Source organism: Anas acuta, chromosome 8 (assembly GCF_963932015.1).
Source record: "Anas acuta chromosome 8, bAnaAcu1.1, whole genome shotgun sequence".
Taxonomy (NCBI): Eukaryota; Metazoa; Chordata; class Aves; order Anseriformes; family Anatidae; genus Anas; species Anas acuta.
In genome coordinates this window covers 21041691-21057918 of record NC_088986.1, presented here as the reverse complement: position 1 = coordinate 21057918, position 16228 = coordinate 21041691, and the positions used below count along the sequence as shown (strand labels likewise).

Sequence of the window (16228 nt, the reverse complement as noted above, 5' to 3'; positions counted from 1 at the left end):
GTCCAGGCAAGGGAGGAAGAGGGACATGAGAGGGACAAGAGCAGGAGCAGGTAAGGTGGGGTGGAAAAATCCTTGCACCAGGACTCTTGACCAAAGAACAGCAATCACTCCTGTTTTGTATTTCAAAGTCCTCATTTATTTCTGACATTGAGTTTGGACCCATAGCTCAGCAACAAAGACAGAGAATAATAACAGGGGAAATCTGAAGTGGAAAAAATCTGAGATCCCTGCCCCCACCCTGTGCTGTTCCTCCGCCATTCCCCAGACTTCATAACCCACAGCTGTATCTCCCGTGTCTCCTGCCCTTTCGGACTCACCCATCCGTCTGCAGCCACGCCAGGCCAGGGGTTTGTGCTGGCTGCCAGGACGATCCTTGCCTTGGCCATCCGGCGACTTGGGATCTGCCTCACCAGCTGCGGCACCCTGTTAGCTGGCGACATTTTGTTTGCGTGTGATGGTGATGATGATCTGGTTGCCTTCCTCTCACCAGAGGGGTGACCACAGAAGCAAAGCCTGGTGTGTTATTCCCACCCGGAGCAGGTCGTGGTAGGAGGCCTTGCTTCACGCCAAGAGGTAGAGTTGGGTGCCAGGAGCTGCCGTGCCCTCGGGTCGTGCTGTGATAACTTCACGTGGCTCCGAGCAGGAGGGAGACCTGGCTGAGCTCTGGCAGGAAAGGACAGGATTCACCGGGTTAGTTTTAAGAAAAATTGTTAGAGATTATGTTCCTGGGAAGGAGGACTGGGTGGGAGCCAGGGACTATCATCCAGGGAGCTTCACTGCTGCTAACTTTCTTCTTTCCCCTGCCTGCCCTTAACGTGAGAGGCCATGAAGGCCTGCTCTCGCTATTTGGAGAATGGAAGGAGACTGTAGAAGAGATGCAGCTAGGCTGAGGCTGGGGATAATGGAAATGCAATGTCTTTCTGGTCCGGAGATGGAGGAGACAGTGAATAATTGCTCAAAAGGCTGTGTAAAATGCGGGCTGGGGCACGGTGGTGGGATTGGATTTGGCATTCGTCTGGCTCCTTTTCTTTGGGTAGTATGAGCAGAGGTGCCAAGCCATGAGGAGGTCAAGCATGTCAATTAGCCTTTGGCCTGCTAACGAAGACATCTGAGGCACGTGCCTCCATACCGAGACCTCCTTCACCTGTGCTTGAATGGGGGAGGTCAAGAATTACCAATCCAAATCCTTCTGGTAGTCCAATTTCCAAACTGTGGAGGTGCAAAAAATCCCGAAACCAAACCATTTCGACTTCTGAGCAGTTCTGCCTGATATGGCAAAGGCAAGGCAAGCGGCTCCTGCTCCTGCTTCTAGCAGCATCCGCACGGCCAGGGGGGGCTGGGCCGGCTGCATCCCTCCCCCTGCCATTAACAGGGAGCGCCGGTTGCTATGGGAAGTGCCCGTGAACGATGGAGACGTCCTTTTGGTCATTTTTCACCTAATTTGATTTATGGAGGAAGAAGGAACTTTCCCACGTTCGTTCTGCAGACGGAGCTGCTGGCTGAGCTGTCGTTAGCAGCCGCGGAGCCACCGAGCCCAGGCTCGGGTCTTGCAGCCTCTTCTTCCAGAAGTAAAGGAGGGGGGACCCCGAGCACCTGGAAATCACGCTCCGTGAGAGGTTGTGATCCTTGCACAGGAGGAGACCTGACCCGGCAGTCCCTGCTGTTGCGAGCAAAAGCCATCCTCAAACCAGCTGTGCTTGGCTGGGGGTCCGGGCAGGGCTTTGGATGCTGAAGGTGATCAAACTGCAGTTACCTAGGGGTGCAAACCTCCTCGTAAGTAAAGTCTCGATATCTGTATGGGCCCAAGCTAAAACCGCTCCTAAGGAAGCTCGTGAGGAGTGGAAGAGGTGGGGTTTTGGCTGCAGAGGGATCTACCTGTGCCCGTTCGCGTGGGTCTCGCAAGCAACTTCGCCTCCCCTCACGGCGATCCAAATCCTCTCTGGTAACTTCTCCTACATGCGTGCAGACCGACGTGGCCGGGAGCCGGTGCCGTTTTTGGCACTAACACAGAAGCAAAGTGCTCACGGTGCCCCTGCCTCGCATCCCCCCGTGCTGCGGGGGCTCCCCTCTCCATCCCTCGGGGCGGCTGCGTGGGGACTCCGGGGAGCCTCGGGTAATTAGGTTGGTTTGTACTGTACATAGCCCTCATTAGACAAGTCCCTTCAGGAGATAGAGCAGTAATTACACTTATTGTGGGTTCGGAGACCGCCGTCTCGACATCCTCCCTCGATGATGTCTCCCTTACCCGTAAAGCTTCGCCGTGCCGGCTCAGCAGGAGGGCTGCACGGGTGCCGCGCTCCTCCCTTGCACGGACCCCAACCCGGCCAGGGGGGCGAAAATCCCCATCCCCGAAGCGGGGCGCATTGCGGGGGGGTCACACCTCCGTGCTGATGGCCCTCGGCGGGGGGAAGCTCTCGCGGAGGAGGCCGTGCCGGCTCAGCGCGAAGCCCTGCAGGGCCGCCAGGTTGACGGGCGGCCCCATCTCCTTGTAGCAGGCGGGCGCGTAGGCCACCCGCTCGCCCCCGTTGCGCACCATGTCGGGGGTCCGTATGTAAAAGGGGGAGCCGTAGGGGGAGCAGGTCGGGCAGCGGGGGTGAGCCCCGTGCTGGTTGAGCTCGGGGACGGGCGTGGGGCTGCCCTGCCCGTCCACAACGCGGGAGTTGCAGGCGTTGCACGTGCCGGGGTGAGAGTGCGCGGGAAGGTCGGGCTCTTCCTCTTCCTCCTCCTCCTCCTCCTCCTCTTCCTCATCGGAGTCATCTTTCTTGCAGCAGTAGTACTGCGGGAGAGGGAAAGGAGTTTTATCAGATGGGCACAATGAGTTAGAGAGGAAGGAACGGGGAGAGGCTGAAATCCAGCCTCATCCATCACCTTTGGCTGCCGCAACTTAAAGGCCAGCCTCGCCTCTGTTAATAAATAAAAATAATTACAAACAAACAGAGTAGAGGTGGAAAAAGTGGTGAAGCAGGAGTGGTTCAGCCGGATGAAACCTGGCAGGATGCAGCCGGGGGGGGCTCATCCTTTCCCCTGGCAGCGAGGTTTGCATGGGGAAGGCGTTTTGGGATGCCACCCCCCCAGTAACCGCTGTGCTGCCCGTCACGTTGCTGCATGGCGCAGACTTCGCATTAACTTTTAAAAAGCAGGAGGTTGTAGCCGGCCGTTGTTGAAAGCTTCCTCGTCTAATTTACTTGGGGAAAAAAAATAATAAAAAAAAAGCTCTCCATCTGGTATTGCAGCCCCAGCCGAGCCTACACCTGAATGAGCAAGCGCTGCAGATCCTCAAAAGCCTTGGGGGGAGGAACAGCAGCACCCGGGGAGATGTGGTGCTGCAGCTCCCTGCCCATCACCAGCGAGAAGCCCCCCAGATCCCTCCTGTGCCAGCGATGCTGCTGGGACCCCCACAGCCCCCCGGTGTGATGGGGACATCCCCGGCACTCACCTGTAGCCTACAGTAGCAGAGCACGGCAATGATGCACAGTAGGATCACAGTCGCTAGGATTCCCCCGGTGATAACAACAGTTCCCGCTGTCATCCGACCGATTCTCCATCAAACTCTGAAAGGCAGGATGTGACCGTAGGGCTTGGGGGCTACAAGGACACGGGGGCAGGCATCGCGTCCCCCTGCCACCCGGGGGCCACTTACCCAGGAAAGCGGTGGCCGAGCCTCGTGGTCACGCCGGCCCCGGGGCGGCCGGCCGGGGTTGGCAGCTCCGCATGGCCCCAGGGAGACGCCTGCGGCCCTGGGAGGGGGAAGAAGGAAAAAAAGGTGTCATCAGCTCATCCCCCTGCCCTCTGTCCCCTTCAGTCCGTCCCCAGCACCACGGCAAAATAATTCACTTCTATAGGGAGAACAGCAGGGTGCTGCAAAAATGGGGAAGACCAACCTGCCAGGCTGGGAGAGGATGCTCCAAAATCTGTGATTTCAGCCCAAATGAGTGAGCTGCACCCAGGAAGCCCTGCTGGGCCATCCCGTGCCTCGGGTGATGCAGTGGCTTTGGGGAAGCGTGGGCAGGGCTGGCGCAGCCGCACTTCATTACCGGCCCCGCAGCCCCCTAATTGATAGGGCCCCAGAGCCAGCCGGGGAAATCTAATTACCCGCTGCCCACGTGGCCCTGGCTGATGGAGGGGGGTGGCAGCTTCCAGGCGAGACCTGCCGACCCCGCTCCTCTGCAGCACGGCCCCAGGCATTATTGTCCCATCTCCCCTCCCTCTCCATCCCTCTGCGCATCCCGATTCTTGCTCCCCGAGCCCCAGCCTGAGCTTTGGGAGGGGCATCGCTCAGACCAGAGCCCTGGATGGGGCCAGATGAGGTCCTCCTGCGGGTTTTGCACCCTCAGGGACCACACAGAGGGGACAGGGGACAGCCAAGGAGGGATGTGACACCTCTGCCACCCACTGCGGGGTTTGCAGGAGACCGACCCCCGGCAGGTCCAGCCTGCTGCAAATTGATTTCCTGCGCTCAGCCAGGCACCATGCGAAGGCAAGAGGATGGTTCGTGTTTAATTTCCTCCTCAAGCTGCTCTCACATGTGAAACAGGGAAAAAGAAAATAAAAAAATCCAAGAAATCGATACGTCCAAAAGCCAGCTGATAGCACCATCCGTCAGCAGAGCTAACGACGGGGACGGACACGCGGCCGTCATAACCGAGCAGCACCCTGAGATGCTGCCAGGAGCTGGGGGCAGCAGGGACGGCTCGGGGACACGGGACAGCGCCTGGTGGTGTTATCGCATCCCGAGGCAGCTCCATTAGGAGGGAGGAGACGACAGTGGTTTGGCCGGGAAAGGCGAACGCTGACCTCTGGCAGCCCCCGGGAGGGAGCGCGCGGCGAGCCGGGGTGATGGATGCTGCAGGCAGCCGCTCGCATCCAGAAAACTTCATTTCATGGGAGCCGTGATCTGATTTAGAGCTCCGAGGGCAGCATCCGATTAGCCCCAGGTCCGGAGAGAGCGAGTGGGCTGCCGCGGGGAGCAGCTTCAGCAGGGAGGGACCAGCCCCGGGGATGGGGCATCTGCTGCCCCACCGCGGTGTGGGGACAGGGGACGGGTCCCCAAGCTCTCCATGTCCCCAGGGTGAGCCCAGCTGCCCCAAATGAGCCAGAGGAGAGCCTGGGTGGCTCAGAAAGGGCTTCAGCCCCAGGGTGGGCATCAGGATCACCAGCACCCAAGCCACAGCCTAATGAAAGCAATATCTCTACCAGCATTAGGAGGGTCCCCTCCTTGGGGCTGCACCACCGCACGTCCCGGTGACAAGCGCGGCTGCAGCGTTTGGTGTCCCCCATCCCCAGCGGGGACACAACGCCCGGAGCAGCCACCTCCAGCTCCTCCGGGCGTGCAGGCAGAGCCGCTTGGCGCAGAGATACATTTCCTTTAATTGATGCCGCGTGGCAGCGCAAAGTTACGGCCTGGAAAGCGACTCTGGAAGCGAGCGGCTTCTATATTTACTCCCCTCGCCGTGCCGCCCACGTCAGACGCGCGCAGCTGGGAGGCGAGGCTCCAGCTCCCGTGCCCAGAAAGCAGCCGGCTGAGGATTTGTTTTTTAGGACGCCACGCACGGAGCCTGGGGCTCTGCCCCCGTGCCCCCAGCCCCGTGCAAGGCAGGCTGCTGTGGGCAAAGCGCCGGCGCGGCCCCAGCCCGGCTCTGCTCCCCCGGCTTCGCTCTGCAGCGCGGGGCTAATTCAATGAGATGTCTGCCTGGTAAATTAGCCCGGCCGCTGCCTTACCAGAATCCTCTAACAGGCCTAATTGGAACAAAACAGCAGCAGGGGCTGCCGCCTCCAAGCAGAGCGGAGGGCAGCTCCTGGCCTCTTTCAGGTCACGTTTTTTTTTTTGCCTCACTTGGGTCAAGCAGCCGCAGAGCCGAGCCGGGGCTTTGCACTGCAGGGCTGCAGGTCAGGGCAGAAAGAACCCCAAATAACAGAGCCCCCCTCTCCCGCTCCGTCCATGGATGGCCCCAGCCCAGACAGGGGCATTTCAATTGGATTTTTGGCTGCAGCCAGCCCTAATTCAGAAACGGGGGGATCTGGGCATGGCATCTGCAACCCCATCACAGCAGGGTCAGGAAAACTCTGATCCCAGGCTGCTGTGGAGGGCAGCGAGGAGAGCTCCTCACAGCAGAAAGGGTTTGGGACACCCACTTCCAATATGAGTTTTTTTTTGTGCTGTGCCCTGCAGTGTCTCAAGCCATGTGGGTTTGCCCCAGAAGCGTCGTATGGGAAATGAACCCTGCTTAGCCTCATGTTTGCATGCATCAATTGCGAAAAAACAAACAAACAAGCAAACAAACAGAAAAACACAACCTCAAGAAATTAGTAAAAAAGAAATAGGCTGGGGCTGCAAGGCCAGGATAAGGGACAGAGACCTCCGCTTGATCCCCAGGGCTGCACACCCCGTGCCGATACGATCTGCTCTGCTCCCCAGTTCGATTTTCTTGCCACTTCCACCAAAGGAACGAGCATGCTGCGGGGCTAATCCCATTAGGGGATTTAGTGACACCAAATCTGTCTTCATCCCGGGCGTGAATTGAACAAGGAGGATCAATCCCGGCAGGGTCAGGGCGCTGAGCATCCCGGAGCATCCTGGTGGATCGGCCCCAGCAGGATCTGAGCGAGCACAGCAGCCAGCTCCCATGAAGGATTTTTTTTTTTTTTTTTTTTTGCATTAAGCCGATTTCCCACTGGCTTTTTAAAACTACCTCCGTGACAGCCTCACCTCCAGGCTCTAAGAAACACCTTGCTAGCTCCTGCCTTGCCCTGGACACACCGATGCTCTCACCCTTTCCACCTTGTTTCCATCACTCCCGTGAAAACCCCATGCTGGCCACCCAATTTCCAGCCAGACCTGCTCAGCCTCAGCACACCGTGAAACACGCAGCCCGATGCACGAAACACAACTCAGGCAAAACCTTTCCTTGCAGCTGCCGGCTCTGCTCCTGCAAGCTATGCCCCGGGGGAATGCTCTCTCTGAGCTTTTGCAAAGCCAACGGCTTCAGCCCCCGGGCAGTGCTGTCCCAGTCGGGTCTGCTGTGGCTTGAAGTCACCCAATTGATTTGATTTGCTATAAAAATAAATAAGTTCTCCTGCTCAGGGACGGTGACCGCGCATCCTACGGGGCAGAGAGGAAAGGCGACGGCGTGTTTTTGGAGCAGGGACGGTGCCGCTCCTGGGGACACGCAGGGGACGTCCCCCACATCTCCAGGAACCTGCAAGCGTGCCAGGGAGCCAGCGAGTGCTGAGGCTGGGATTCGATTAGCAAAGACATCGTTAAGGGGTAACGAGCATTCAGCAGCCAGGCGGGGAGAAGGAATGGGAGCTCTGTGGCCGACGCATCCCTGCCAGGAGACACGGGGGCTGCAGGGAATTTGCCTCCAAGCAGGGGATTCGGAGGCCCCGATGGGGGGATTTGTCATCTTTCCCTGCTGCCCACCCATCGTGGGCACGTCTGGAAGTCATCAGCAGCTTTAAGGAACCCGGAGCCAAAAGGGCTGGCTACACCTCTGTCACTGCCTAGCCAGGGGGGTGCCTTGCAGCATCAGGGAGCAGAAAACCCTCATTCCACTGCTCCTCCCCAAAAATACACCCTGGGGACGGTTGTGGTTGTAACCCCTCTCCTGCAGTACCTGCGGGGCTGAAGGGTGCTCCGCAGAGGTCCTTTTCCATGGAAAAGGGCTGCAGGAGGGGGTGGCGGGGGAGCGCAGCCTCTTCCTGCGCATGATGCAAGACCTGCGGCTCCGGCTGCCAGCACCCCCCCGGCGTCTTCGCTGGGAGTATAAACAGATATTTATTTTAATGACTCATTAAGGCCTAATCACATTCACCGAGCAATACAGAGAGAGGAGCCTCCCACGTGCAGCAGTACTACAGCCGGCAGCGCTCCGCGGACCTTTTCCTCCCCAAAAGCACGGGCAGACAGAGCGGCGCTGCGGTGGGGCTGGGTGCCATTCCTGGAGCAATGGCAACACGGTCAGGATCCCAAAAAGCACATAAAAGTCTCAGTTTTCCTCTTCCTCCTACCCGCCATAGGGGAAGCTGTGGTCCAGGGAGAAACCAGGACCAGCCGGGAGCTTGGGGCGAGCTGGGTGCCCACCTGCAAAGCCTCAGACCAGTTCCTGATGGGTCCTGGCCTTCAGGACCCGTGTCCTCTCCCGTCACTTTATTTAGGGGAAAATTTCAAGAATGAGGTTTGGTGACACTTTGGTTGCCCTCAACGGTGGTCACACCAAGAACAGTCCAAAGTGGTGGGGAACCAGCCAGAACCACGCTGCCCTGCCAGGGTGCCAGTGCCCAGCCCCAACCCTGCTCACCTGGGCTAAATCCCAGCAGAATCACTCCAGGAGCACTTCCAGAGCCCTTTCTCCACAAAGCATTGAGAAAACCCCATCCACGGCTGCTTCTCAGGACCACCCGCTCCTTTTGGCCACCGCGTACCAGCAAGGAGAGGAGATGTAACGCAGCCAAGTGTGAGCCAGCTTCGCAGAGCAAAACCCCTTGTTTTCTGCTGGGTTTCAGAGCAGCTGTTTGGTTTTCAGGTTGATTTGCCTGCGGTGGGGCATGGGCTCCTCCATCCTCGCCCAGCCCTCACTGCCTGGCCGGTCGCACACACAATGTCACACGCGGCACCGAGGGAAATGTGGCATGAAGCCTCTTAGCACTGTCAGCAAGCGAAGTGTGAAACGCGCTTTCAGGAAAACACGGGTAACAGAGCCTCGATAAATATTGCATCTGGGTGGGAAGGCAGCGTGGGGCGGCTGGGCTCAGGGGGGATGCAGGCTGGGGAGGAAGAGGAGGCAGCCGGGGCAGGGACCGGCTTGTTTCTGCTTGCCCAGGGGGTTTTGGGGTTTAGGCATGGCCACAGAGAAGACCCCACAAAGGGAGCAGGAGCAAGGAGCTTCTCCCTTTCTAGAAATCACCGCTCGGCTTTTCCTACCCCTGCCCTCCAGCCTGGTTCAGTTCATGGGTGGCCACAGCTGAAACGGAGCAGCCAGGCCCCAAAAAGCAATCCCATGGTGGAGGAGCCACACGCTGCTGCTGGGACCCTCTGCTCCCGGGTTTGGGCACAAACTGATTTCCCAGCCTTCGGCTGCGCCCTGCTCATCCCCTCCGGGAGCACCATGCCACCGCGCCCAAGGCGAATGGCTGGAGGATGCTCTGCGTTTCTCCAGGGAGCAGGGTTTGCTGAGTGGAAAACCTCCTGCACCTGATTCCTGCTCCATCTGGGATCTTTCAGCCTGGAGCAGAACCGTGATGACGGGGCTGAAACCTGTACCTGCTGGGGGCAAGCTCACCATCACCCGCTGCTCATCGCCCCACTGGGAAGAGCAGCCTGCTTCTTGGCTGGTCAACAGGTGAAAGCCCTCCTAGAGGAATTAATCTGCTCTGAAAGCCCAGCTCAGAGCCCTTCAGACCCCACTAGGAGGACGTTAAATGCTAACGAGCAGCCCAAACGCAGCCGGTGCCCCACAAATGGCTCCACGTTGGGAGCTCCGCAGCTCGGAGGAGCAAGGGGCAAGGCTGGGGGTGAAAAACCAGAGGGCTGGTACCACAACCCTCTGTCGGGTGGAATATTCCACGGCACATCAGAAACCCTCTCTGCTGTAGAGAGGATCAATAGCACGCCGACGAAATCCAGCTGCAAACACGAACTGTTTCCACATGCCCTTTTCCAGGGAATACAATCCTCCAGGATAACCTTAAGAGACAACAAAAGCCAGACCACTAACTCGAGCACAGGTCTCCTCTAATTACCGAGGCTCGGCGAGAGATAAAGCAGAGATCCTTGGGACGAAACAAAAGGGTTTGATTTCCCTCCCTCGGCCAAGGGCAGCCATCATTCCCACTCGGTGGCGAGGCCGGGGGCCGTCGGGGCGCGATTCCCAGCCTCGACGCTTCCCAAACTTCACCCCGAGAAGCTCAGCAGCGGAGCGGGGCGAGCTCACCCCAGCCTCGGGTGGCCCCAACGAGTTTCGGGTGCCTTTGGGTACGCACCTGGCTAGGCACAAAGTTGGGCACCGGGACCCCAAGGAACCAAACCACAGCCCCGGCGCTTCGCCCTGCTGAGGCTGCAGCCCGCCCTGCACCCCCTGCCCAGCCTCCCTTATCCACGGAGCCCCCAAATCCCTTTTTCCCAACCCTATTTTATCCGACCTTTTTTTTTTATTTATTATTATTTTTCATTTTCTTTTCCCCCAAATCCCCGAGCCTTACCTGGGAGCCGGCGGGGGGCCAGGAGGGCAGCACCGGCGGGGCGCGGGGAGGAAGGGGAGCAGCGGCGGAGGCTGAAGATGAGGATGATGAAGAGGACGAGGAGGAGGACGAGCAGCGGCAGCAGCACCGAAGCCGGGAGGCAGCGGGCAGCCGGGGGGGGCGGCGGGGAGGAGTTTGCCGCTGGACGGAGCCGCCCCCGGCCCCGCACCGCCCCCGGCCCCGCCGCCCCAAACCCCAAACCGGGACCCCCCCCACTTCCCCGACAGACCCCGGGTGTCCCCACTCAGCCTGCGGCACCCCCCCCAGATTCATCCCCTGAGCGCTTCAGCCTGCACCGCTGCTGCGTGCAAGCACCCAAGGGGCACAAACACACCCCCACGAGGGTTTTGGAGCCCCCCAGCACCCCCAGACCATGACGAGGGGCAGACAAACCCTGCCTCCATTCCCCTTTTTGTAAGCCCAGGTTAACACCCAGGCTGTCCTCGGACGGACACAGGAGTTTCTTCAGGACTCGGCCAACACCGGGCTGAGACTGCAAAGCCCCAGGAGGGATGCACGGAGCGGTGCTGAAGCCCCCCAGCAAAACCATCCCCTGCCACCACCCCCAGCTCCATCCCAAAGCACACGGGATGCCGAAGATCCCAGTGAAACGAACACAAGCCAGCGCTGCTCTGGCGAGCAGCAACATCAGCCTGCTGGATTTGTGCTGCCAGCAGCATGTTGCCCATCGCCGTTTCATTATTTCTTAAAGCAGGGGGAAAGGACATAAGACAAAAGGTGGGATTCACGCCTTTGTGGCTGCTGAGAAAAGCTCAGGAAGGGGGGCACCAGCTGCTCCACAGCAGGGAAGGAAACGGGGAACAAAGTTGGTGGTTCCAGGCGGCAGGGTTTTAGATAAAGCACAAGGATCGGGGTTAGCACCCCCAGTAAACATAACAGCAGCTTGAGCCAGGACACTTCTTATTTCTTTTTTTATTATTATTATTTTATTTTTCTCTCTCCAGGGTGCGGAAAAGGAAGCACAAAGCTCCTTGTGACCCAGAAATTGCCCCTGAGGCATCATCGCTGCCTCGCTGGCACCTCCATTTCCACTGCCTCCAGCCCCCGCGCGATGCAGGGACCAGAAACCTGCCCAAATCTCACCCTCCGACACGCAGTGCTCACGCATGCAATCACCCTTCCAGCTTGTGAGTCTCACAACTCGATTCGTGTCAGCCCAGAAAGTCTGGGGAAGGTTTGTAGGACTCCTTCTCCCTGCAGCTGGAAAAGATTTCACAGCAGCAACTCCCCTCCTGCCCAGAGCATGTCCCAAAACACCGATGCCCAAGGATGCTGGGGAGCTGAACCCCCCGGCTGCTGCCATTGGGATTTCTTCTCTTCCACTTGGAGTTTTGCTCTTAGGTATGTTTTGAGCAGAACAGCATCACTCAGAAAAAACCTGATGGTGCACGACGCCGTCCCCAGCCTGCTCCTGCCCAGCACAAAGCCACCGAGACAGCCAGGGGGGTACAAACACGCCCAGGGGACACCGTGGGTCCCCATCCTGTGTCACTTGTGGGGTCGGGAGCAGACTGGGGGCTGCTCGCAGCACCTCAGCACGATGCTCACTGCCCATTTTCCCCTCCCAGGCAGCCGGCCCTGCTCCCTGGGGAGCTGGGAGCCAAGGTGCAGAATTCCCCTGGGCAGCACAGCCCTGCCAGCTGTGCCTCACTCATCGCACACCTCCCTGGCACTGCGCTTGCCTGTGCAAGCACTGGAAACAAACCCAGCCCTTGGCACGAGGGGTGCTCTGAGCTGCCCGGCCCCCATCTCCCCGTTATCGGGGCTGGGGATGCTCCCATTGCTCCCAAGGCACGGGCAGGAGGGGAGACCTGGCATCTCCTTAATGCTGCAGATATATGTTTGTTTGATTTTTTTTTTTTTCCCCTTGGGAATTGGGGAAGGGAGGTCGTGTTCCCAAAACAAGGATCCTTCTCCTCCACACCCAACCCCTGGGAGCTTGCCCCAGGGCCGCCGCCGCAGGGGTGATGGAGGAGAGGCAGGAGGAGCCGGGAGTAATGTGGTTAGGCCAGAGTTATGCTGTCTCCTTCCCAAAGGCAGATAAATGACATTAAAGAGGAGCCCTTGTGTATTTTACAGCCAGAGACCAATGGATATTCCCCCTCCCCTCCCCGGGTGGGGGTTTGCAGCTTCTCCACGCAATTAGGCAGCAGCGTAGCATTAACCCATCACGCTCCCCCAGCTGGGAGCACGAAGCCTTTGCCCATCAGCCCCTGTGCGTCCGTCCTCTCCTCCTTGGGATGGCTCAGGCTTTACTGGGGCTGTGGAAAACTTCAAGAAATTAAAACCCATAAAAAGAACAGCATTCATTTTCACTCCGAGCAGGATTTTCCCCAGCCCTGCGGGAGAAGCACGGCCGCTGCCCCGATCAATGTTGGGCGCAGCGCAGCTCCCAAACGCACCTTCCCTCTCTCCGGGTGATGAACACGAAGCCTAAATATTTGATGAGGACGAGCAGCTTTTTCCGGCCGCTGGAAGGAAGCGCTGCGCCGGCCGAGCGCCGCTCGATGCGGCAACACGAAGCCAGAGCCACAAACACCTCCGTGCCTCCCTCCTGCTGCCCGTTGCATCCTATCTGCACCACCCCCGCTTGCTCCCAAATCTATCCTCTGCTCAGGTGTCCCCCCTCCAGCCCCGTCTTTGCCTCTCCTGGTGCTGGGACGGTGGCTGCCAGGACGCATAGGGGGATCCTTTTGGGGCTGAGCCAAGCTGGGCTCCGTGCCACCCCTGGCACTGTAGCAAAGGATGAAGCCCAGGGGGGCTTTGCCCTGCTCTGCCTGGGGACTTCCTTGGGCAGCGCCGCGCGGTGCCATCGATCGTCCCCGCCTGCCAAGCCGCAGCCCCGTGTGGCATGGCCGTGGCATCGATCCCCGCTGCAGGATTGGGTTAGTGGGGAAAAGCTGCCCATGGGGAGCGGTGGCGCACGTGGCGAGGTTAACTCCTTCCAGCCAGCTCTAACCAGTACCACTGGGAGCAGCTGCACCGTACTGGGGACAGAGCCCCTGCTGTGGTCACCAGTGGCCAAGCTCAGGAGCCACCAAAGAGGGGATGCAGAGGTGCCAGCGCGACCCCATGGGCAGCAGCATCCCTAAATCCCAGCGGAGAGCTGGGAGCCTCCACTACAGCCCCAGGAAGATCTTTTTGAAGCAGGGCTCTCCCTTTCCCAGCTGCAAAGAAACATCTCAGAGCCACACTCTGGCCGCAATCAATGCAGCAGAGCTGTGGGAGGCAACACCCTCGGCCAGCCCCCGGGTGCCTTTAGGGCTCTGCCTCTCTGCAGGGCGTTGGGTGAGGATGCCCAGCCCCTGGTTGTGACCCCCTGCCCGTGGGGGTCCTGCAGCCCTCCCGCTGTGGTGCACGGAGCTGCCCCGAGCATCCATCCCATCCCTGCCTCCCGTGGAGCCCAGCCTTGGCCTCATTTCAGGCTGGGCGAGCGGCGGCCCGGCCCCAGAGGTAGCGAGCTGATGCCAAACCTCCTAATGGAGCTTGACAGCAGTGGGATTAAAAGCACAAGTGAGATCGCAACCCCTCTGCAATCAGCTTCTGCCTTGAAAGAGCTGAACCAGAAAAGAAACCTCCTGGCAGCAGGACGGGTGGGAAGAGGAGCGCGCACGCAGGCACGCACGCCGCTCGCCCCGGGGCGCGAGCGCTGGGACCCCCCCTTCCTCCTCTGCTCTCCAAACCTCTTCCACGCTCCTTCCCACAAGCAAAGAGATCCCGGCACCAAACCGAACCCAAAGGGGCTTTGGCAGTGATTGGGCACACTTAACTAGCACAAACCACAAGCTGGAAGCTGCAAAAATCGCCCTCCAAAAAGCCATCAGTGCCCAAGCACCGTCCCCACCGCCGCTCACCCCAAAGCTGCCCCTGCTCGGCCCTGCAGCTGCTTGCTCCTGGCCACATATGGGGCAAAAGGGGCTTCTTGCTGCACAGGGAGCCCCCGCGGGGACTGCTGAGTGCGCTCGGGAGCGCTGATGGGTTTCGGCACGGCGCTGGGGCTGAAAAGGCAGCTCCGGCTCCAGACCTTGTTTTGCAGTGACCTGTGCCGAGAATTTGCTTCTCCCTTTTTCCTTGCTAAATGGAAAGAAAAAGAAATCCTTCCAGGTCAGAGGAAAGAAAAGCATTTACTCGTGGGTCAAGTGAAGCAATCTGATGCAGGGCTGAGTGCAGTTTTACCCTCCCTGAACCAAAGAGTCCATTTCCATCTGAAAAAAAAAAAACATAAATCTAAAAATAAAAGAAGAAAGGTTTTGGTGTCAGAAACACTTTTTTTTTTTTTTAAAGCCCAAATGACTTGCTGGATCAAACCCCACTTTGTAAAGCATGGGTTGACCCGAAGGTGCAGGGGGGAGCGGATGGGCTGAAGCATCGAGGTGGAAAACGGGACGGCCGGGGCAGGGAGGCGGTGGCACCGGGCAGCTCGGGTACCCCAGCAGCGGGACGCGGGCACTCAGCCGGCGCCGCAGCACTTTGTTCAGCTGTCGCTTCCAGCCTCCTGCCTGACAGCCAAATGCTTCCTGACAGCCCGTTTAAAGCTCAAAGCTCCCGTTTACCACCGCTGCTCGCAGACACGGCGAGAAACTCTTCTGCAGCCCACGCAAAAACACCTCCCCGCCCCTCGCCTCCCTCTGGAGCTGGACCAGTTCTGGGGTCATCTCCACACTCAGCGGCTCGGCCAAGAGGACCCCATGTTCCCAGCACCCCGATTTGGCCCCCTGTGCCCTGTCTGGGTGGGATGAGCCATCCCCCACAGCCACTTGCCAGGACCCCGTGCACTGCCCCCGTCCATTATCACGTCCCCAGAGCATCCACCTCACCCGCACCCTGCTTAACCCACGCTTTTAGGAGGGCGGCAGAGCTGTGCCGCTTCTCAATTTTTAATTTCCTCTAAACATCTCAGTCCTCTGCCCTGGGGACCGCCAGTCAATAATCGCTGCTGGCGGCACAGCCACCCATTAGCTGGGGAAAGCTGGGAGCAAGGAGAGGAAAGCTGCCCCGTCCCGAGAGCCGGAGCCCTTTGTGGGCACACCTCGGGGTGGGGGTAGCAGCTTTTTTTCCACTCCCTTAAACAATAAATGTACAAACAGGGACCTGCCAGGCATGAGGGACGTGACCTGAGCTGTTCTGGGAGCAGAGAAACCACAGTGCTCGCAGACGAGGTGCAAATGGCCAAAATGTATAGGAAAAAAAAGGTATAGATACACTGACCAGCTCAGAGCACCAGGAAGGATACATGGGATTGCAGGAAAACCCCATAGCCTGCCTCCTGCAGACAACCTGAGCGTGAAAAAAGGGCGACATGCAGCGGTGATAGCCCAGAACATGCTCCCTACCTCCAAAACTTGGCAGCCGAGGGAGCTCTCAGGCCACAGGGGATGTCTCGATCCTGCTCAATGCCTGCTGGCTTCTTCCCATCAGCTCACTCGCTCCTGTTCCCCACAGATCTAGGCTCTTGGTGTGCACATCCCCTTCTCCAGGACCCCATTTGTGTCCCCCAACCCCAATTACAGCTGATATCTCCCCAAACCAACCTTACCTCCACTGCTGCTTGCTGAACCAGAGGGAATGCGGCTGCCCCAGCTGGAGGCCAGCAGTCCCCATGCAAGCTGTGCCCGTGGGATTTGGGGTTTGCTGCGAGGGCCAGCCACAGGGATGCTCTGCACCCTGCAGAGTCGCTTCATCAGCTCCTCGCCCTCTGGGATCCACCAGGAAGAGGAGATTTAGGCTGAAGTGAGCAGAGCTGTGCTTCGGCTGCCACCTAGCAGCCACCTGACAACGCTGGGGACACGGTGACAGGCGCGGAGCCCTGTGCCAAGGTGCTTTTTTCCCTTCTCTCCGCTTCGAGCCCAGTCTCCAAACCCCAGCTGCCTGCCCCAGCCTCCCTTTGCCCTGCAGAAGGGCCAGCAAGGGGCTGCCCAGCTGCTAATTAATGATTTAAGCAATTAGAAGAGAAGCAGTGAGGCTCCCCAAG

General features: G+C 59.0%; 1 protein-coding gene across 3 annotated transcripts; it reads right to left on the bottom strand.

The window, feature by feature from the left end:
• Window positions 1–128: 128 nt before the first annotated feature.
• Window positions 129–15949, bottom strand: LOC137860365 (protein FAM163A-like). Of its 3 annotated transcripts, none has more exons than XM_068690541.1 (4): window positions 15794–15949; window positions 3641–3737; window positions 3437–3551; window positions 129–2776 (listed from the first exon to the last, which is right to left on the bottom strand). In XM_068690541.1, the coding sequence occupies exons 3-4, from the start codon at window positions 3527–3529 to the stop codon at window positions 2375–2377; spliced, it is 495 nt and encodes a 164-aa protein (XP_068546642.1). In that variant the 5' UTR covers window positions 3530–3551; window positions 3641–3737; window positions 15794–15949; the 3' UTR covers window positions 129–2374. The 3 variants fall into 3 exon arrangements, with proteins under 3 accessions (XP_068546642.1, XP_068546640.1, XP_068546641.1); XM_068690539.1 differs by lacking the exon at window positions 15794–15949 and adding an exon at window positions 10198–10371; XM_068690540.1 differs by lacking the exon at window positions 15794–15949 and adding an exon at window positions 3882–4055.
• Between the last annotated feature and the right edge of the window lie 279 nt (window positions 15950–16228).

What these genes read in the sequence shown, in the direction of transcription:
- LOC137860365 (XM_068690541.1), bottom strand. Translation starts at nt 3,529, where the DNA reads ATGACAGCGGGAACTGTTGTTATCACCGGGGGAATCCTAGCGACTGTG. An exon ending in TCTGCTACTGTAGGCTACAG is followed by an intron (nt 2,777 to 3,436) that starts GTGAGTGCCGGG and finishes CCTCTCCCGCAG; the next exon opens with TACTACTGCTGCAAGAAAGA.